The sequence below is a fragment of the Grus americana genome, chromosome 24 (assembly GCF_028858705.1).
Source record: "Grus americana isolate bGruAme1 chromosome 24, bGruAme1.mat, whole genome shotgun sequence".
In the NCBI taxonomy this organism is placed as follows: Eukaryota; Metazoa; Chordata; class Aves; order Gruiformes; family Gruidae; genus Grus; species Grus americana.
The window spans coordinates 2,093,165-2,114,842 of NC_072875.1; the positions used below are offsets into that span (position 1 = coordinate 2,093,165).

A 21,678-nucleotide genomic window follows, 5' to 3' on the forward strand; every position below is an offset into this window, starting at 1 on the left:
GAGAATACAGTCCTGCCTTTTTTTCCCCACATCCACGAGTGCCATTGCAAAGAAACAGCAAACTCTAGGAGTGTAGAAACAGGCTTTTTTTTCTCCTTCATCTTCCTTTAAGTTGACAGGTACTGAACACCAAAGGATAAAAACACATCTCCTTTTTTGTTGTTGGTTGTTTGTGTTGTGGGTGGGGTTTTTTTAATTCTTCTGTGCTGACACAATAGAGACTCAGTGAATAGGATTGAAAGGGGACTTGCATGGGTATCAGCAAGGCAGTTCCCTGGCTAGCCTGGCTTGCTCAGGTACAGAGAATGACCGGTACGTCAAAAAGGGATTATGATGAATTATGGTTGCCTGTTCAGCTTTCAAGGACCTTGTGCACAGCAGGATATACATACATAGAAATGATCAGATGATGGGAGTGTCCTAGCCCATGCAGGTGTTGGTGAGCTTCTCTCCAGGTGGCTTCATTTCAGGCCTCTAGTTACAAGCAAATAACTTGCTATCATCAAAGACATTCTAAAATGTCTGTACCCTATGTTAATACTAGAAGCACTGTGGAAACAGTACTATGTTTTTTTTATTCTCATTTCCTAAGCTTTCATCTCCATTTCTGTAATGTCACTCCTGCACTCCTGTGTATGCTGTTACACCCACACGTCAGCAATGCTTGTGCCTCACATTCAATAATGCCATCATGGCTGTAATTAGCAGGTGATTTTTGACTCCCGAACTGAAATGGATCAAGTTACAATTGAAATAGAGACCAGAAGAAAAATATTTGAAAGAAATTATAGGGGAAAAACAGAACCCAGCAACTTTGGTCTTTCTGAACCACAGTGAATATGGTCCACACTGTTGGCTTTCAGAGAATGGGAAATGTATGTTTATTGGTAAGGTTTGTGCATGTTTCACTGATGCCTGTTGTTTGGTTGTACCAAGCCCAGTAAAGATTAGGTGCAAACATCCCTAAGCCTAATGAGCTGGAAACTATCAACCGGAGATACAAGGTTCTACCCTGCTGTCTCCTGTCTGGGGGGAGGGCCATACTGCTTCAATGCTCTGCAGCTCAAGGTCTCCTACTCCTGGCACAGTATGCATGTAAAAACATGTACAAATGCATGATCACATTAGCAATATGAGTGTTAATGTTAATCAGTGTGTGCGGGTGGCTAACAAACCAGTGTTAGAAAACCAGTTCTGTAACTATCTTTGCAATAGATAGGTCATCAGAATCACTTCCTCAGTATGCTGGGAACGGGTTTCTAGAAATGATGAGATGTGACAAGGGAAATAGTCGCTCGATGTGCAAAAACGGAAGCACGTATCATTAGCCTTTGCTTAATCATTTTAAGACCGATTTATAGGACGTTAAATTTTGAATGCAAATCTAAATTGAGGTTATACTGGGAAATGGAAGTTGTGATCACCCCACACATGAGAGATACAACTTGGAACCTGCATGTGCACAGAACGCAATGTGGTGCATACACTACGATACCTAAAAGCAACCTTTGATAAACTTTTATTGCTTTTTTTTTCTGTTGTTGTTGTGTTCTATATCTGTTCTCTCCAGGCTTCGTGGACCCGGCCCGAGAAACAAGAGGTATAAGATTACCAGACCTTTAGCAAACTTACTAGTTTTTTGGTTTTGGTTTTTTTTAAGCATTACAGATTAACAAATATCTAGTCCAGTAACCACGCCAACTAAACCAGCATTAATAATATGAACAAATTAAATATCAACACATAAAAGAAACAGCTTATAGAGTTAGAAGTTGCTTGGCATGTAGTAATGCATTTTTGGATGAGCAAACTAGCTGTGTTGGGAGTGAGTAATTCTGGTTGCACTTTTAAAAGAAAAACAACAGACAACTGAAAACAAAAGCAAATGTAAAAACTGACAAATACTGCTTTCACCATTTTCTTCTCTGCTACCACTGTGAATCATATATCTCTTCTAGAGTTTTAAGAATTAGCAACACTGTGTATTCTGGGAAAGTATTTTTTTTTCCAAAGATAGGCTCTTTTGCTCCAGCCAACTCATCTGTTTGCTCATGGTACTCCTTAAATTTGACCTTCTCTTAAAGGACAACTGCATCGTGTTCCATTTCAAAATCAATGCAGATAAATGTTTCACAAGTTATATTTCTCCAGAAAATGCTCCAAATTGCTAAATTATTATTTATCTTTGAGTTGTGAGGGTCAGTGAGGGGATGTGGGATAATGCAGTAATTCAGTTTGGTGCAAATGTGGTTTGTTGCTGGTTTATTTCATATTCAGTGCTGTATTTTAAAAATAGTAATCATAACAACCTATCTTTACATGCACCTGATTTGTAGCATTCTTGCTTCAAAATGGACCAGAAAGTATGTTTCCAAGCAAATAATAGGTAGAGGAGAAAATTAGCTACCAGAGCTGGGTGACTCGTATTTGTATTTTTAGGATCAACTTCGTGGAGGCTCTGAGTATCCTGAATTTTTTTTTTTTTTTAAGCCATCCTAAACCATGGAGACTGGTGTGGCCTAAACAAAGTGAACCTCTAACTTAAGCACCATTCACCTTTGTTTCATATGGGGCTGAGAAGATACTGCCCACTGTTACTTCAAAATGATCTGTTGGAATAGATGAATTGTGGCAAATGAAGGCATTGGATATTCAGACCAGTTTGCTTTGAAAAATTTGGAATTTGAGTAGTTGCGCCTCTTCAGGCCTCATGTTAATTCCTATTACAGTTTTTTTACAGTGCTCTCTGTCTTAAGATTTTTATTAATACTATTAACCTTGCTTTCCTTAAATTTCTTACTTCATCTGTGTCTTAAAATATTCAAGCGGGGTTCTATGAGAATGTTGTTGAAGGTTATTGTTGCAGCTTGTGTAGATTTATATTTGAAATAGCTAGCATGGGGTCTTTTAGCAGTGTATTCCAGTGGCAGGGAGTGCAGTTCTCAGGAAGTTGAGTGAATAGTTGGCCTTAAGTGTTTCACTCTTACTAATGCATTAGCTAGTTTAAAGTAAGGAAATCTCTGTGAGCTTCAGTTATAGCAGCATATATGGGTGTTGACACTTGATTTCCTTGCTTTGGAGGCACAATTGCAATTGGCTGCTGCTTCCTCTAAACCACAGTCAGCTCAGCTTACTATGGACAGTGTATAATGTCTCTGTTCACCATGCTGGTCCTGCATATCCTGGAGAATTGTTGAAAGTCATATTAGCAGCATATGCTAACAAAAACCCCACAACCCACGTTATCACCAACAGATGCTAAAAAACTCAGTTATAAGCAAAATTACACCTCTGTTACACCACAAACTGGTGATGCCTTTCTGGTAACTTGGAATTAGTGCAACCTTACAAATATTAGCGCTGCAATTGATGACTTCTGGTCAGTGCGGTGCAAGCATAGAGCTAGAGAGACCACTTATCTTCCTTCACTGGAAGTTGTAGCTGTGGTCAGGATTTCCGGGTGTCATTTTGTAATGATGTTCACCATGTGGAAAGCGGGTGAGGAGAAGATATGACTGTGTGCAATTGTCATGGATACTTGTTTGTGAAATGACTGAAAAATCCAAAAGGTGGAGGAACGATGGGCAAATGCATTTTTTGCTTGTCTCTCCTCTTCCCCTTTGGCACTGAAGTATTGAAATCTGCGCCAGCTTTATACATAGTGACTACGTGCCACGTGGCATTATCAGAATTTGGAGAAAAACAATGGCATGTAGCTCAGGATAAATTGTAGTAATTGGCAATATGGAGAACTATCATATCTTTTTCTGTAGACTGGCAATTGCTATGACATGATTTATTGCCTGTGCCCCTTAGGTTATCTCTTCATTACTATAAAGCATTTTGTTATCCAAAATCCTAGAAATCAAAGAGGCTAGGTAAAGGGGTTACAAGTGTCTACATCTGGCTCACAAGTTTCTACCTATCCTATGTCTCTAATAGCTAGGAATTGTTAGCATCTGATGGTCTGAAATATGAACAAAGAAAACTAGCAACATGCTTTCTTGGGTAGATATTTTTCTCGTCTTTGGAGTATTTTTCCTGACCTTTCTTTTTCTATACTTATGACTTTTGCATTAAGAAACAGAGCTTCATCTTCAGAATCAGTTGCCTTACTTGTAAAGTTATCATTTTATCATGACTGCCTAGCACTCTTTTGTTTGTATGGGATCTTGACAAAGGGGGGGAAAGGCAGGTGACACTGGATGTAAAATTACCTTTGCTGTAATGATCATGTGCTGGTATTTTGCCATGTTTATACGCTTGCCTGCTGATGGGATCAGAGACACGATTATTTTGAATATTTACCCAACTCATGAGCTAAAAGAAGCTGGGAGCCTCTGCAGATCTAGAGTCTTGACATTTATGGATCCTACTGCAATAGTTTCAGAAGTGAGCTGAGTTTTGGAGTAGTCAAATCACAAGTTAGACAAAAAGATATAGTCAGACAGTGGAGAAAGATAAAAGCAGAATTTGGCTGTGTAAAATACTACAATGGACTAATGTTGTGTTAAGGGATCCTTCCCTGGTTCTAGGAAATGACGCACACAACACCATGTGTACATGAAATAATGAACTGTTCCCAGCAACACAAGGGACCAAGCACGGGAGAGTGTGTGGAGTTTGTAGCTTGTGGCATTGGTCGGGGTTGCAGTAGACCTGTGTGCAGGATAGAAGAGACAAGAAAAATACATGTAATTGATTTTGTGTCATCAAAGGATACTATTTTCATGCACATTAAATTTTACTAGCTCGAGTGAACTAATATTCAGATCTAACAGAGGTAATCACATTTACTTGTAGAAATTCATCAGTCCTGGAGACTGAGATCACTAGCTCAGAACAGACAGAGGCTTTAGGTCCAGAGAATCTGACCACTTGAGATACCAGAGAGGTACTTTGTGATACAGCCCAGTGCATTTGGCTGTTTAATGTCCTCAGGGTTTTTCCTCATAATCTCAGAACTTGTCCTGTATCTTCCAAGAAAATTAATGCTCTTGGAGCATTAATTGTATTAAGTGTGGCAGGCTGCAGCAACCGGCATAGCCATGAGGGTACTTGATGTGTTCGCTTGCGCTTGTGCCACTTTGGAAACTAGATGAGAGAGTTGGTGCTTTAAAGCTTCCAAGCTGAAGCACAAGCACCAAGAGCTCGCACAAGCACCAGGGTGGAAGGAGTCGTCCGTGGCCTTATGTGCTTCATGTATTAAGAGAGCACTTGGGCTTTGGTCACAAATTGGAGAAGAAAAAAAAAAAAGTTACGTTGCATGGGATTGCTGGGTGGCTGCAATCCCTTTGAGCAGATGGCAGCCTCAATTCTACATTCCTTGTCTGCCTGTCATTGACATCACCACACTTTCTTGCATGTGGGAGCAATTTCTAAACTGGCATATAACCATTGCAAACTGCTCTAGAATTTTCTTGAAGCATCACAAGACCTTGAAGCAGGATTGTCTCCATAAGGGTCACATAGTTTTCTCGCCCTGTTCACTGTACCTTGCTCTCTTCAATGCCATGTTCAGGTGAAACTTCTGAGCTTTCATTTTGCCTGATTCAGTTCTGAGGTCTGGATCTGTTCTTATAAATGCCATTTCAAGGACATTGAAATAAGACAAATATCAGTGAGAGAAGAGGAAGGCCTGAATTCTCTGAGTAGAAACACAGTAGCTGTTGGGGAGGTTTTCTACAAGAGCATGCTGGCAAAAATTTTTAACTAGAGCTGGATCTCTACAGTTCTCATTCTGGGAAGAAGCTTGGTATTATCCAGCTGTCCTCAGACACATAGTAGCATCTGATATGTTGGTCCTTCATTTCATTTTTTGTGTTCTCCTGAGTGCTTTGAATCACTGCAGTTGGCCCTGTGCAACAGTGAATCTTCTTGTTGCTCTTGGAAATGCCTCTCTGTGCCCATGGTTTCACTTGGCCTCAGGTGATCACTTCTGAAGCACTGAGTGCTGGAGGGTTGGTGTGAGGTAGACTTGCATTTGTTCGCATCCCTTAAGTCTGCATCACAGGCTCAGAGCTCAGCCTCTAACTCTCTTTTCCTTTCCTGCCAGACCCTGGATGGGCGCATCATAGTACGCAGCCATGCCCGGGTGTCATCCCTGACTCTGAAAGAAATTCAGTACACAGATGCCGGAGAATATGTATGCATAGCCAGCAACACCATTGGGCAGGACTCCCAAGCCATGTACCTTGAAGTGCAGTGTAAGAAGTGGAGGATGGTGCGGGGAGGGTTTTCATGTGTTTAGAGGGGTAACTGGTTTGATTTCCTTTTCCTGTGATGAGACTGAGGCACCTATGGCTAGGCAAATGTGTGCTGTTTAGGTAGAGGGCATCAGAAGCAACTCAGTCGGAAATAATTTCATTGGAGACATGTTGCTGTGTGCATACATGCAAATGTTTGCTCTAGCTGTCTCCAGCTGGGATACTGTTTGTACCTTGGGAAGACTACGGGCCATGAATCTGCTGCAGTCCCGTTTGCTGGATGCATCAGAGTTCTTCCTTAGGAGAACTTCCTCATATGAACTTCCCTAGATGCATAGCATGCTGTCTGCTCTTCCTCCCACACTGCATTAGGAGCAGCCTTTGGGACTTGAGTAGGTTTCCTGCTTACGTCCTTCAGCAGAAGACACCGCCCAACCCCCAGATGAGAAGACAGTTCCCATTTCCTGTATTAAATTCCCTTCCCCACATTAAACTGGACCCCATCCAAGGGATCTTTAGTGAGGCTGACTGGGCTACTTCCGGAGATTTTTCTGGCTCAAATTGCCTTCACAAATGCAAATGTGTCTGTCTTTCAGATGCCCCCAAGCTTCAGGGCCCTGTGGCTGTCTACACCTGGGAAGGAAATCAAGTGAACATCACCTGTGAGGTATTTGCTTACCCCAGTGCTGTCATCTCCTGGTTCCGGGATGGACAGCTGCTTCCCAGCTCAAACTACAGCAACATCAAGATCTACAACACTCCATCAGCAAGCTACCTGGAGGTGAGGAAAAGCAAGGAGAGGAGAAGGCATATGCAGCCATGAAGGCTCAGTGCTATCAAATAGTTTATGTTCCTGATGTTGAAGGAGTTAAGTCTTTTGTCAGGGAATCCTGTTGGTAGACAAGATGTTCTGTGGTGTTTCTGGCACATAAATGCTATGAAAATCAGGTAATAGAAGATTACCCCCTCCTTGCCTTTGACTTTCTGCCAACTGCAGTTCTCCCCTCTGTGGACAGCCCTCAAAAAGTGTTAGCACGTGTACTTTACCGTGGCTTCTCTCCTCAGCAAAATGCAGAGTGCACTGACAGAGTGAAAAGGGTTTTCTGATCCAAGCATGAGCCTTCGTTCCTTCCACAGGTGACACCAGACTCTGAAAATGACTTTGGGAACTATAACTGCACTGCTGTCAACCGCATTGGCCAGGAGTCCTCAGAGTTCATTCTTGTGCAGGCAGGTGAGCATCCCAGGCAGGGAGGTAAAGAAATGCATATGCAGCCCTTGAGCTGAGGTGGCAGAGCGACCGTTTGTTTTCTAGTTTGTGTTGGTGGGGTAACAGGAGAGCCAGCTTCTACTTGCAAAGAGACCGCTCATAGATTTTTCGTGTTGGAATGGGTTGTAGGCAACAAGATCCTCAGTATCTCTCTCTCCTTGTTTCTGAAGGGTCTTATTCTTCTCTGCACTTCAGTACACTTTTGACAGAGCTGTGATCTTTGATTTCTGACAGCCATTGCATGTGTGCATATATGTGTACGTAAGCTTCTCGGAATCAGCAAAATATCCCTAATAGTGCAGGTAGTGCAAGATAGAAACCTCAGAGCACTGTGTACCATCCAAAGAGGCCTGGAGTGTGACCGCATGACAGACAGGAAGGGCCTCTGGTGTCCTCTCAGGGCTGCCATAGAGACAGATTTAGGAATGGTCAAGCTATGTATTGGAGTGCCCTATGGAAGAGACTGTAGGGACAGAATAGCATCCAGGATGCTTTCTTGCTACTCTGCTGTGGTTGTTCTCTTTTGAAGAAGGTATTGTAAGTCTCTAGCTTCTTAGAAGACAGACAAGATTAAGGCCTCTGCACTAATTAGCACTCTTAAAAGCTCTCTTAACAGCCTTCCCCTCCCGAGAGAATCCTCGGGCCTACCCTTGTCCTCTCCTTTGTGAAGCCATGACAACGGTGTGTTTGATATTCCCAGTTTTCTGTTTTCTTTGCCACTGGAGCTTGTTTCCCCACTGTCTCCATATCACTGGTTGTTTTCCCTTCCTCCCGCAGATACTCCGTCCTCTCCTTCCATTGACAGAGTGGAGCCCTATTCCAGTACTGCACAGGTGGAGTTTGATGAGCCTGAAGCTACTGGCGGGGTGCCCATCCTCAAGTACAAAGCAGAGTGGAGGGCTCTTGGCGAGGGAGAATGGCATTCAAGGTTGTATGATGCAAAAGAAGGTAGGATGATAAAACAAGACGTTACCGTCCCCTGCATCTGCATAAGATGTTACCTTACCTGCATCCCAAAAGACTTTCCTTTAGGGGAAAGCCAGAGTGAATGGTTCCATAGCTTTGCAATTTTGGCTCCTATATTAAGGCCCCAGACAAGTTCTTAAGCATTTGCTTTGCAGCGACACCTTGAATTTTCAGTTGGAAATAAGGGCCCCGCTGTGATGATAGCTCTACGTGTGTGACAAGGCACCAGTCTTCTCTGCCTACGGAGTGTGTGTTGTAGCACTATGTTCATCTCTATATCCCTTCCTTGTTCATACCATCCTATCTGAATAAGGTGAAGAACCCTGTGCCTGGTATTGAATGAGGTTTCACTTACTGACTGGGTAGTGGCTGTGTGCTTCCTACAGAAGGCTTTTCAAGCCTTGTCTGTCAGCCCCTTTAGTTACCCTTCTGTTCCCCTTGAAGCATAAACCCTCCTATTCCAGAAGCAAGTCTAACTCCAATTACTGTCTTGTTATAGCAATCTGTAGGAATACACACTGCTTAAAATGTATCCTTAAGTTCAGTAAACCAAAGGAATTTGATTTGGGAGGACTATGAAAAGGAGAGTTCTATTTCAGAGCTGAATCTTCCACCACCAATCCTGGCTGGAACCGAAATTCTTCTTTCAGGTCCTCACTGGAGTGATGTGATCATAGCTAGAGTCAGGTTGATTTTTCTTATTTCTCCATTTGTGTCTGTGCAGAAAAAATAGAGCTTGTTTCTCCATATCACGATGACCCCGCAGCGGTTTCTTTCCATCTCTTACATTGACTTCTTTATAGATTGTTAGAGAGATGGGTTTCTCTTCTGCTAAGGGCTTTCCTTTCAGTTGGATCATGCAGCCCAACAGATGAACAGTTCTAGGTGATATGTCTGCTGCAGTCAGAGCCCCATATGACAGTGGTCTTGAAGAGCATTATTCAGGGAGCTCCTTAGCACAGGCCAAGGGCTGATGCCCTTTGGTGTCTACCACGAACTCTGCTACATCGCCTCTAGAGAGGCTGTGGCAATACACCTCTCTAACCAGCTGTTTGACACAGAGGTGGTAGCTCTTACTTTTCTCTTTGTCTGCACTGTTTATGTGAGGCTGGCACCAGAAGAGGGCTCTGTTACATAGGGTGAGTGTGGCAAAAGTGTACGATAGAAACATGGCATTTATTGTGGACTTAAAGCCTGATCTTTTCTTTGCTTTTCCTCCCTTGTTTCTGTAACAGCAAATGTGGAGGGCATGATCACTATCACTGGCCTAAAACCTGAAACAACCTATTCTGTGAGACTGTCTGCGGTCAATGGCAAGGGTGTGGGTGAGATTAGCCTGCCATCCGACTTCAAGACGCAACCAGTTCGTAAGTAAAACTGAGACCTCCCTCTGCTTCGCTGGTTCTCTTTCCTTGCATCTTTCCAGGGAATCTCTGCCATGCATGGATGACACCTTCTCTTGCAGACCTTGCTGTACCCTTTGTTTTTGTTGTGCTTTTTGATTGTAGTGAATTTCATCACCAATTAGAAATCTTCTTTGAAGGTAGGAGGCAGAGGAACTGTTTTATTTGCACTCGTTTGTGCCCTGGGTTCCTACTATAAACTTTGTATTGGGACTATGCAATGGAGAGTTTTAGTAAGAAAAAGAAGTGAGTTGAGAAGGGCATTGGTCATAGAGAATGTAATGTCATTGTCACAAGGCAAGTTTTTTTACAAATCAGAAATTAAGAGGTTCAGCATCGGACTGGCCATGAACTGTGGAAGGAGGGAGATTTCTCTTTTCTGCAAATCACTGCTTTAAGATGACCATGCAGCACATAAGGTGATTTCCACAGCCTCTTGTCTGCTTTCCTTAGGTAATCTTCCACTCCAATGCCAGGATGCTCTGTTGTGGCCTAACGCTTTCCCTCCTGTTTCAACCAGGAACAAAAAAGGCAAGAATTAAAAACCAGAGTTATTCAAGACAGGAAGGAGAGAAAGAGGAACAAAAAGTGTAGAGTGGGTAGAGGAGATGTGACAAAAGCAGGCAGAAGAGAGGTGGTCTCTTACCCTTGTACACAGCCTCATCCAAGTATTAGGATCTGTCTTCAACTGCCCACAGCCCCTGAGGGTTCTTCTTTCCCATTCTCCTCATATTTAGATCTACAGCCTATTCTTCCCGACATCGCGCCTATACTTGTGTACCTATTTCATAGCTCTTCTGAAACCACTGTGCAGGACCATCTCCTGAATTCAGAGTTAGCAATATTCCTAGCCCACGTATGTGCATGCTTCGAGCTGTGAGCTGTGCATGGTCTTGATTTTGTATGCTAACTTCTGCCTCACCAGAATTGCTAAGCAGTGTGGGACGGTACACTTGTTGCTGGGAAATCCCAGGCCCTGTGCAGTAAACCAGCCCTCACAGCTGATGTCCAGTCTGTTGTGATAACTCCTGTGACCTACCCCACTCCCTAGGGTTGGATTTGAGACAGCTGGTGGTATTTTGATTTTCCAGGTCCATGTTCTCTATCTCCTCTTCTCACCTCTTCTACATTTTATTTTTTTGTGTCTATCTCTGTCTTTTCTTTTTGTCTGTGTTCCATCCATGGAAAAACTGCAGGCATCCCTCACTCACGTAAGTGCCTCTCTGCATTTCTTTCACTCTCTTTTTATGTTCCTAGAGTGTTCCTCTAACATACATAACATTAGCTTTTAATCTCCTACCTTTTTCCTCTCATGGTCTTTAGGAATGAAATAACTGATACTGTCCATTTCCTAACAAGACTGACACTATGATAGTCATTCTACTATGGATAATACTGCTCTTTTTAGAACAGAATTAGGGATTAACATCTTTGTCTTTATTGTAAAGCATGCAATTCAAATGTTTAACTTGGTGATTGTCTAATAATAATAGTTAGCTTGTTGATTATAGACTGGAGTAGTGGAAGGCTTCATGTTTATGAGTCAATTAAAATTTTTCAATTTTAATGAAATGTAGGTAATTCATGGGGGGGAAAAAAACCCAAAAAACAAACAGGAGACAGTTTTAGCTAAATTGCAGATCTGGATTAGACCAATTTGGTTAGCCAACCAAAAACTTCAGAATTTTGAATGTCCTCACAATTTTGAAAGCAAAAACTTCAAGGAAAAAAAAAATAACTTTTTTGGCTTCTTCTCGCTAATACTTTTTATCGTTAGTAGTCTTTGGACAGTCTTCCAGCACTTGTGTAGATTGTGTACTCAAACAAATAAATAAACCTCATACTAAATAAAAAAAATGCATGTTTCCCCCTTCCCAATGCAAAATGAGTTAGAGAGATTTGATGGATATGTTTAATTCTCATTTGGGTTCAGTGCAGCATTGTATGCTCCATAGCTTTGTGCCTTTCAAATCAGTGACAGCTAAAAGAAACCTCTTTAAGTAAACATTATTCTGTATTAAAGTATGTATTCTTGTGGTGAACTCTTGTTATTCCAAGATTGTATGGGCAAGCTTTATGAAGCTGCTGTTGCATTCTTTGAGATTGCTGAAGCTGAAGTAAGGAAAGGAAAGGGTTTTTTAACCCTAATTACAGGATTTAAATCATGCTTGTGCTATATTTCCTTAAAGATTGTATTCTATGAAAGCTTGGACTTAGTGGACCACTAACAGGATGAACGGATCGATAGTCAAGATGAATGAATGAATGGACAGATGGACAGACAGAATTGCAAATTGCAGTAGTTACAAAGAGTCAACTGGGAGACCTGTTTCCAGAACATAAGCATAGTCTGTTGCCTAAAATTGTTTGGAGCCTGTTAATTTCAGTAGAAGTAATACATCCCTTACATGCAGTTAATCGTGGTTAGTATAACTATCAGGCAAGTGATTTGGTAGGCCCCTCTGAATTGGATGTAGTCAGCAATACGCAAAGGAGATAAAAGCTTAGGTATTCAGTCTCTGTGCAGATCAGTACCACAGGAAAAGGGAAAAGATCCAATGAAGAAAGGAAAAAGAATATTAAAAGCTTTGTTTCAGCCACGTCTACAGATCTGTCTGCCAAGCCTCATGCTCATCCCTTGGGGACAGGTACGTCGCTTTGAAGAACATTAAATCCCACTTGTAGTAGAGTTTTTTCCTTTTTTTTTTTAATGTGGCAGTTGGCTATCAATCAGTCTGTAGTCCCTAACTTTGCTCCCTTATAGGGTAAGTTCCATTTCTTTTTTTCTTCTTTGTGGGCTATAACTTTTTTTTTTTTTAATTTACAAATTAAATTCTACTGATGCTCTTTCAAGCAGATTTATGCCTTGCAGCTCTGATCCTTCTGAGCATTTGGTTCTCTGATTCTGTCTCTGCTCTCTGGGGTTCTCAAAGCCCATCTCAGATTGTGAGCTGGGTTGAAGCAATGGTGAAGAGATTGTTGGCACAACAGAAATGCCTTTTTTTTGTGTTGGAATTCCAGTCACACAATATTACCTGTTTGTGGGCAAAGTCAACATCAGGAAACAGTTGGATGTCCCCTAGTCTGGTGATCTGAAGATCACAGAAACGTTTCAGAAATTTTACAAGAAAGAGTATAAAAATGGTGTTTTGATGCCAGCCAAGGCTGTATTTTCAGACTAGCCAAAGCAACTGTTTTTCCTTTCCCTATTATTTAAAGTTTCTCCTTGAATGTAACAACTGACACCATTTTTTAATGCCTGCTGGGATATGTCCGTAGCTATTTTGATTCTTTTTAAAATTTTCCTCAATAAGCAAAAAGTAGTTTCTATCTCAGAGACGCATGAAGGCCAAAGTAATTAGTGATAATGATGTACTATAGTAGCACAGCTGAGAATTCCGGGGTTGGGAGCATATCTGACTTGACCTGCATTTGTATTTTCATCCAAGCAATTTGCTGGTTTTCTGCATTTCCTTTTCCATATAAATCTGAAGACAAACAAAGGCTGCATACAGACCTTGTGAACAGTTCCTTTTTGAGCCTCAGCTATTTCTTGCTGTTGTGCAGGTGGGACCCAAACGTGTGTTAAACCACAGGAGTGTGTGCATGTGGTGTGTTTGATTTTTTTATATCAGAATAACTTAAGGTAAAAAAAAAAACCAAAAACCCCAACAAAACCCAAAGCAAAACAAAACAAAAAACCACTAAAATAATCCCCAAATTCCACCAGGTCTGAAGCTGGCAAAAGGATAATTAGCAATGGCCTTCAGCGAAGCAGTGGTCATGTAGGCTGTGTTTTGGTGGCATACACACGGTGCTGGCCAGCATCTCTGCTGGCCTTAAATGCAATTGGTTTGAACTCCTGGGAACATTGGTGAACACTGCTGTGTGTTGAGTGATCCTGTGTTATGAGAAAGTTGGTTTAAAGCAAGAACTCACAGAGGATCCAAAATGCAGGTCTGGCAAAGTGCACTTACTTTGCTTGCGCTCTATGTCTAGAGAAGCTTGATCTGACAAAATCCTACCAATTTATTTTTTAATTTTCTGTCTTTTGGCAGTATTTAATAGGAGTCAACTCCCCTCCTCACCTTCCTTTCTCTTTCTTTAGCAAGTAGTGCTGCACCCACCTCCCGTATAGCACAGAGTGAGTATGGTAGAAGAGGCTGTTGCCTTTGTTCCACTTTGCTCTGCATGAATGTCTTCACTGAGTGTGGTGCAGTCTGCCTAACATCCTTGGGTGTTTTCCTTCTTTTATGGTGTTTTGGTTTGGTTTTTGGTTTTTTTTCCCCCGAGTGAAAACTGAATCTTCAGGTAGAGGAACTACAGATAAACATAAGTTTGATTTCCAGGACAGAGAAGAGTCACAGACAACTCCCAGGTATGCTGGACTCATGGGAGGAGAGAGATCAAGAGAAAGATGTAGAGTGAAACCCTGCCCATGTGAAAGCTGGTTGTTGTCACTGGCCTTTGCCATTAATATTTCTGATCAGTTTGTGTTTCATTCTTGGGGATGCCTCTGGGATATACTCAGCTTTCGTGGTGTGAAGCTAAATTTCCTGAAATCAACTTAGCACAGCAAATAAAGAGTTCAGTTTCTCAGCTAAATAGAGCAGAAGATACTCAAGTGATCAGCAGGGAATGGCTTGTGCTTCCCTAAGCCTGTTACTAAGACTGGAGCTGTGGAAGAAAACTTAAGTTCTTGATATCCTGCTTCATCATTTTTTAAAATCTGCATAATCACATTAGGCTGCAAACCACACAAGGGTCTATTCTGTTCTCCCCTCATGCAAGCAGCACTGATATCACCATGGAAGGAAAAGGAATTCATAGAATCATGGCATATCTCAAGTTGGAAGGGACTCCTAAGAATTGTAGAGTCCGACTCCCCGTTCCTCACAGGACTATCTGAAACTAGATCATATGACTAAAAGTGTCATCCAGACACCCCTTGAACAATGACAGGCTTGGTGCTATAACCACTTCCCTGGGGAGCCTGTTCCAGTGACCGACCACCTTCTAGGTAAAGAACCTTTTCCTAATGTCCAATCTGAACTTCCCCTGATGCAACTTCATTCCATTTCCTCGTGTCCTATCGCTGGTCACCAGAGAGGAGATCAACACCTCCCCTCTGCTGCCCCCCTTGAGGAAGGTGTAGACTGCAGTGAGGTCACTCCTCAGCCTTCTCTTCTCCAAAGCTGAACAAGCCAAGTGACCTCAGCCACTCCTCAGAAGCCTTGCCCTTGAGACCTTTTGCTATCTTGGTCGCCCTCTTCTGGACACACTTTTTAATAGTTTGATGTCATTCTTATATTAGGACACCCAAAGGTACACACAGTACTTCAGGTGAGGCCACACCAGTGCAGAATACAGTGGGACAGTTGCCCCCCCTTGACTGGGTGGCTGTGCTGTGCTTGGTGCCCCCCAGGACACGGTTGGCCCCTTTGGCTGCCAGGGCACGCTTTTGACTCATATTGAACCTGCCATCAACTCAAACCCTCAGATCTCTTTCTGCGGGATTGCCCTCCAGCCTCTCAAGACATCCGATTTACCCCTCTCTGCAGCTGTACTTCTCTGCCTGGTCATGAAGACGTGACAGTGACAATTCTTTTGTTTTTAAAGATGTTATATGGAAGAGTAGAAAAATTCCTCACTGCTCGTGTGTCTTATGCTGCATTCTTCCCATGACTTTTGGAAGTAGAGACGTTGTTTGTCCTTCTCTCCTGGTAATCCTTGTATTCAGTGCTTGTACAGTCTGCCTTTGCTCTTGGGAGCGGAGTGCTTAGCGGCATTCTCAAGGGGCTTTCAGTTTGTCAGCTTCTCTCAAAACTGCCTTGTTTCTCAAGGGTGCTCACAAGGGGCTGTTAGATCTTTTTTCCTCCTCTCTGCCTGTATCCTGGCACTAGTGCATAGAGGTGAGAAAGAACCGGTGTATCAGGAGGGTAGGTTCTCATTAGTCCTTACTCCTTTGTCTTCTATAGTTGAGCAAAAGCTAGCAATGGGGTGCTGCTCTAGAGGGCCTCCCAGAAATTCCAGTACTTAATGAGCTAGCAACATGTGAACCTTGGTTGCTCTTTGGGCCAAAAGTGGGCCAAAAGTAGGCAAAAATGCTGTAGCTGTCTCTGAAATTGGATTCAGAGCTTCAACACTCTTCAGGATGAAAAAAACATCAGTAGGGACCCTTGAAGCTGTAGCTTGTTGCAGGAACCATGCAGTGCAGGCTGCCTTCCCTGTCACCTGGAAGGCCCTGCATCTGGCAGCACAACCTTCCCTGCAGAGAGGGTTTTGGAAAGCAGCAGAGCACAATTTTTGCCACCTCTTCAGATAGTACACATCTACCATAAGGATTCAGTATCATTCTAACTCGCTCCTCATTAGACCTCCTCTCTATCTATCAGTCCTGCCCTGCCTCTTATGACTTATTTACATGGTATGCTTCACCTTTATATATCCTATCTATCCTTCATGTTTCCATAGCAACTTGGCCTCTTGCTGAATCTGAAAGCTCAGAGTCACAAAGTGAGTAGATGGGAACTGCACCCCTTTGGTCCGGAGCGCTATTTGTTGTGCTGTAGCCCTTCTGTCGAGGGAACTGAAGTGCTATACTGCATTATTTTGATGTCTGTTAACCAACAAACTGGCATTAATCATTAATGTGTTGTGTGAGCATGTAGCTGTTAAGAACCCAGCATGGTACCACTCTTCCTCCTCTTCCTGTCATCCTACCAAGTGTGCGGTAAAAAATGGAAATACAAGATTTAGAAGAAAGAGGAGGGGAGAAGGGGGGGAAACCAAGAAATTTAAATTATAGTTTCCAAAAGGAATGTTTTCCTTTCACGTTTTTCATTAGTGATTTTAATTTAAAGCTGCCTTCACAAAAGGGACATGAACTGAATAATCTTCTTGCTACCCTGCCTTGCTCTGTTTTCTGTGAATTTAGGGAGATACAGTTGATATTAGAACTATGGATGTTGAGAGAAGATGCAAATGAGGAGGCAGAATATCTTACAGGAGCGAGAGCATTGCCCTATCTTACCACTGATGCTCTGCCTGCATTAAAAGAGACCTAAGACTTCACAAGAAGTCCATATTGGACATGGGAATTGGATTCAGATTCCCTCAGTTCTTGCTCAGTACCTTGTTGGTTAGATAGCCATTCCTAGTGAGACTGAGTCAGGTAAGCAGATGCTTCCATGCTGGACGTGAGTAATCTAAGGAAAAATAGCTAAAACTTGCATTAATTGATTTGTATGTAAAAGAACTATTTTGAAATGTCTGGTTTGGACTAGCTGTTAAGAGTTCAGTGACACACCTTCCTGATGCTGAGTGGATGATCAAATGTGTGATTTTAATCCCTACTTGTAGGAGATTTATAGCCAATCATATGCCAATATGAAAGCCAAGCAAATATTTCCAACGCAGTCCTGGAAGACGAAGGAAAACACTTAGGAAGACATAGGTTTGCATGGTGCATACGTGTGTTTTGAGCAACTAATCATTTCTACAAAGCCAAATGCTTTTCTTTTGATTTGCAATAATTAAATATATGTGTTTCTGTGAATATGGTCTCTAAGATAAAGACCTGTGTGCTTACCTGTAGTGGGTTAGAAATGGTTCATAATTTCTAAATCAAAAATACTAAAAGCATGAAGTATGTGATTATTTTGGGATTGGGATGGAGGGAGAGGGTAGTACGGCTATTCTAGAACTGTCAAATTTAAAAAAACAATGATTACTGCATTTATGACTGACACATTCCATGGTCTTGCACATCTCATGAATTGTCCTTTTATCTTCTAGTGACCACAACAACTGCTTTCATTCTTGCATTATTTTTCATGTATACAACATGCCAAACCATAATTCCTGATGCATCTGAAATGGTAGTGGTTCTGTATTTTTAAAGTGATTTTTTAAATTTGAATCAGACTTGGAGGGTAGGGTGGAGAGGGCAAAAGGCAGGGGAAAGGTGGCAACCAGCAGCTCTACTACTAATCTTGTATTTTGTTTCTTAGGAGGCAGAGACTCCATTATGATGTTCGTGTGTGGGGCTAGGAGATAGCTCCACTTGTGAGGGGAAAATGTGTTAATGTTTTTTAGAACATTCTTGGTTCCTTAAAAGTAATGGGTCTTTTTGCCCAGAAAAGAAACTAAGAGCTAGTTCATGCTAAACATCTTCCACACTTGTTTTTTTTGACTGGGGGGTGTGTGTGTGTATATTGGAGGGGGGGAGGTGGTGTTGGGTTTTTTAAGGGTAAAAGTTTCCCTTTTCACCTACATTGACATTAAGGCTCTTATACCAAACAAGAGCAGATCTGACCTCTCACTGCCTCATTGTCATTTGTGCACATAGTCAATTTATTGAAACAGTAGACACATTTGGTTTGCCTGCTAAGTTGTTCTGCAGCATATGAATATGCTATGTTCAACAGCATAAAAGGGCATTGGCGCAAGACACACGCTCTTACAACTTTTCATCATTTAAGTATTGATGCTGCTGCTGAATGACCTTGTGTCTTACCCTAACCTAACCTCAAGGGTTAAATGAATGAAACCAAGAGCAATTAGAAATTGAGAGTTGCTGTGTAGCATCATGAAGTCAGGAAAATTAACAGAAAATCTATTTGAAACCTAATGGAGCTGAAGAGAGTTTCTTCACTGACTTTTAGTGAGTTTTTGACTTTGTGTGATCAGTAACATATGGGAGATGTCTATAGTCATGTAAGAGGTTTAGGAACATGTATGTCCTTTGACTTAATTCTCTTTTGTTGCTTGGATAAATAGTTCTGTATCAGTGGCAGTAATGAAGTTTTTCTTGCAGCTCTCTGCACTGTGGAATCTGTTTTGCCTAGCAATGTATGAGGTCACTTGAAAAACTTTTTTTTTTTTCCAGTTGAGGTACTAATTTGGATCTTCTGTCTAGTCTGGTTTTCCAGAATCTGTAGGAGCTTTTGTAATATTTACTAAATACTGGCCAACAGACTCAAAAGTTGCAGGATGAGGGAGGTGAAGGACACTGAGCAAGAGACATGCGGGTGGAAAGCCAAGTGTGGGGGGGGGGTTTCTATAAAGTCTGTGTTGTCTTGCACCATGCAATAAGATAGACGTGTTTGTAAGCCTATTTACAAAAAAAGTGAAAGTTTGATAGCAGCTGTTCATTAATTCATTTGTCTTTCACACTCCTTTTCTTTGTCCTTTCCCTTTCACTCATTCCAGATTTACCAGGAAGTAAGTACAGATGTGTATATTCTCTGCCACTGCCTGTGTCTGACCAGAATCTAAGAGCTATTATTGCAGTGCCTCAAGGCAAACAGTGCTGAGATCCCTGTCTCCAAAGGAATGTAATGTTCAGAGACAGCTCTAATCTGAGGTCTAGTTAGCTAGGGAGTTAGGGAGGAGCATTTTTACAGAACAGACAAAACTGCATCTCTCCTTCTCATGCTTTTTAAAAACACAATCTGCAAGTAAGCTGGTCAATTGTCCATATCTCTTAACAAGCCCTGATAATAACAGTAGTTACAAAAGACATTTGTATAAGGTTCCTTTGTCCACTAGTCCTGAGAGAGACAGAGCTGACTATGTAAACCCTTGTGTTTTCAGATTCATTTAAGTACTGTCTATGAATAGAAGCCTCTGTGTACCAGGGACTTGTTCCACTTCAAGCTCCAAGACAATCAGTGTTCTGACTACCTGACTTCTACCCATGACAATAGAATGAATTTCAAGGTTTTAAGCTAAAGACAATATTTCCAAATGTCTTCTGTGTCTTAGAAGCCTCATCCAAAGTAGCTTTTGGTTATATTTATACTGCTAATTTTGTACTTGATCTTTAACTAAAGCTATCTGTCAGGGGAAGTGATCTCAGAGGCACCTCTCTTGCCTGTTTTTAAACCTCATGTTATATTAAGTTTACTGGGGATTTGGAAATACATTTCCTCATAAGCAGAAGACACTGAATGCCTTTCCAGGTAATCTCACAATAACTCAAACTTCCCTTCTTCGTGATGCACCTGCCTAGAGTTCCATGAGTCTGTGTTTATAACTAGAGACAATGGACTGAAACCTTAGATGTAACAAATTAATTTTACATTTTGTACCATTAGTTCTTTCCCCAGTACTGGTCTGCCATTAATCTTGTCAGATACAGGCACCCAAAAGATTAAGGGTTTAATTCACTTTACATCAAATTAACAGGGAAGTACTAGAGCACTGTGAAGTAGCCTCATTAATATGAGACAGAGGAGTGATCATGAAAAATGCCAAGTTATAAAGTAGATAGTTATTTAAGGAAGGGAAACAGAGCACAGAGTTAGTGGTCCAACAACTGATTTCCCCCCCGCCCCCGTCATACAGTCTGCTTACTTTTTCATCCCTTTCAGCAGTAGCTGTCTTCCTTATGCCATCTTTGTAATTAATTTCCAGTGCAGAGCACTTCATTCTTCTCCTTGTTACCAGAAAAAACCCTTGCACACATGAAATCATCTGTGTAATTAATTGTACGTGACTCATGCCACTCCTTGAATCTTCAGGCTGTATGTAGGACAGAGCTTGTGCACTCTGTGTAATGACTGTCAGTCTGACCAAATTCTAGTTGCAGCTCTTTGATCAAAAGTTCTGTCCTTAGAAATGTAGACACATAGTCGGTTTTTCTCTCTTTCAGTTATTGATATTTAGGAAGACATTTGTTTCTGCAGAGGGGAGAATACAGCAATATGAAATGCCAAGGTTTGTCTTCACTGAACTGCGTGGGCTATGATTTTGACCATTTCACCTCGGCTGCCTGGACTGTTTCTGAATAACAATGTATGCCCTTTTTCTTTCCAACAGTCTTGTATCCAACAGTCTTGTGGATTCCTTCAGCTGTCCAAGTTCTGGTGCACACTCTACAATTTTTGTTTCTTCTTTGACTTGGTATTAATAAGCAGTGATGCGACCGTGCTTAACGCTCACAAGGTCATAACTCAGTGCTTTCTATGGTTTACTGTTCTTATAATTGCAGGCAATTTTACTGTCTCCCCAGTGTTTCTGATATATACTGGCTAATTTAATTTTGTTTCTATTTTATTTAGTCTGTAATTCTGTTGTTGATTTTTCCCTTGCCCATTGTTTACATCAGTTTTTTAATTTTTTTGTATTTTCCATGTGACCTCCTCCACTTTCCTTTCAACCAATCATGTGCGTGCGTATCATGTGACTTTGTCATGTGGCTTGCATGGTGCTGATGATGTCGTCCACGCTGGTGAACAGAAGGTAAAATACTTTGTTCTGATTGGTTGCCTAGATTTGGGGTGAGGATTCCCCTCTGGTCAGTGACCAGGGATTTCCAAATTCCATCACTCCAAAATCCATCTACAAGCCTTTTGGAGAAGTTGCCCACTACTGTCTGCTCGTGAAGAAGTCAACTTCAGTCTTCCACACTAAGCTTAAAAAACCTTGGAGGGAGGGGGAAAAAAAAAAAAAAAAGACGACAAAAATAATGTGGGTCAGTCATTTGCTTCTTTCCTTATTGGAATCCAACAGTCAGCATGCTAGTAAGGTTCTAAAACTCTCTCTGGCATTAACACCAATGGCAAAAATCCTTTTGCCTTTCAGGGTACCAGTGCACCAACTACAGACAGCTAGTTGATGGCAGATTGTGGGTAAGATGCTCAGATAATGTGAACACCGTTATCTCCTGTTGCTTTAGGAACATTTTGACCCTATGCAGTATATGTTTATATATAGAGATATATACACACGCACATTCACACTGTACATATTTATTAGCCTATCAAAAGGATCCAAAATTCCCTCTCTCTGAAATTTAGTTACTGGTAAGTGTGTCACATTATGATTT

At 41.6% G+C, this 21,678-nt stretch overlaps 1 protein-coding gene across 7 annotated transcripts in view; it reads left to right on the forward strand.

Moving 5' to 3' along the window:
• Positions 1-21,678, forward strand: part of NCAM1 (neural cell adhesion molecule 1) — a 145,175-nt gene that overhangs the window by 92,548 nt on the left and 30,949 nt on the right. For 3 of the 7 annotated variants that reach the window (XM_054802820.1, XM_054802822.1, XM_054802825.1), the window contains exons 9-14: positions 1,571-1,600; positions 6,056-6,206; positions 6,803-6,987; positions 7,344-7,440; positions 8,254-8,424; positions 9,678-9,809. In XM_054802820.1, the coding sequence (XP_054658795.1) occupies positions 1,571-1,600; positions 6,056-6,206; positions 6,803-6,987; positions 7,344-7,440; positions 8,254-8,424; positions 9,678-9,809 (766 nt within the window). Of the gene's footprint in view, positions 1-1,570; positions 1,601-6,055; positions 6,207-6,802; positions 6,988-7,343; positions 7,441-8,253; positions 8,425-9,677; positions 9,810-11,041; positions 11,057-13,953; positions 13,990-16,319; positions 16,362-17,527; positions 17,531-21,678 lie in introns of all 7 variants that reach the window. The other 4 variants (XM_054802821.1, XM_054802824.1, XM_054802826.1 and 1 more) reach the window with 2 other exon arrangements.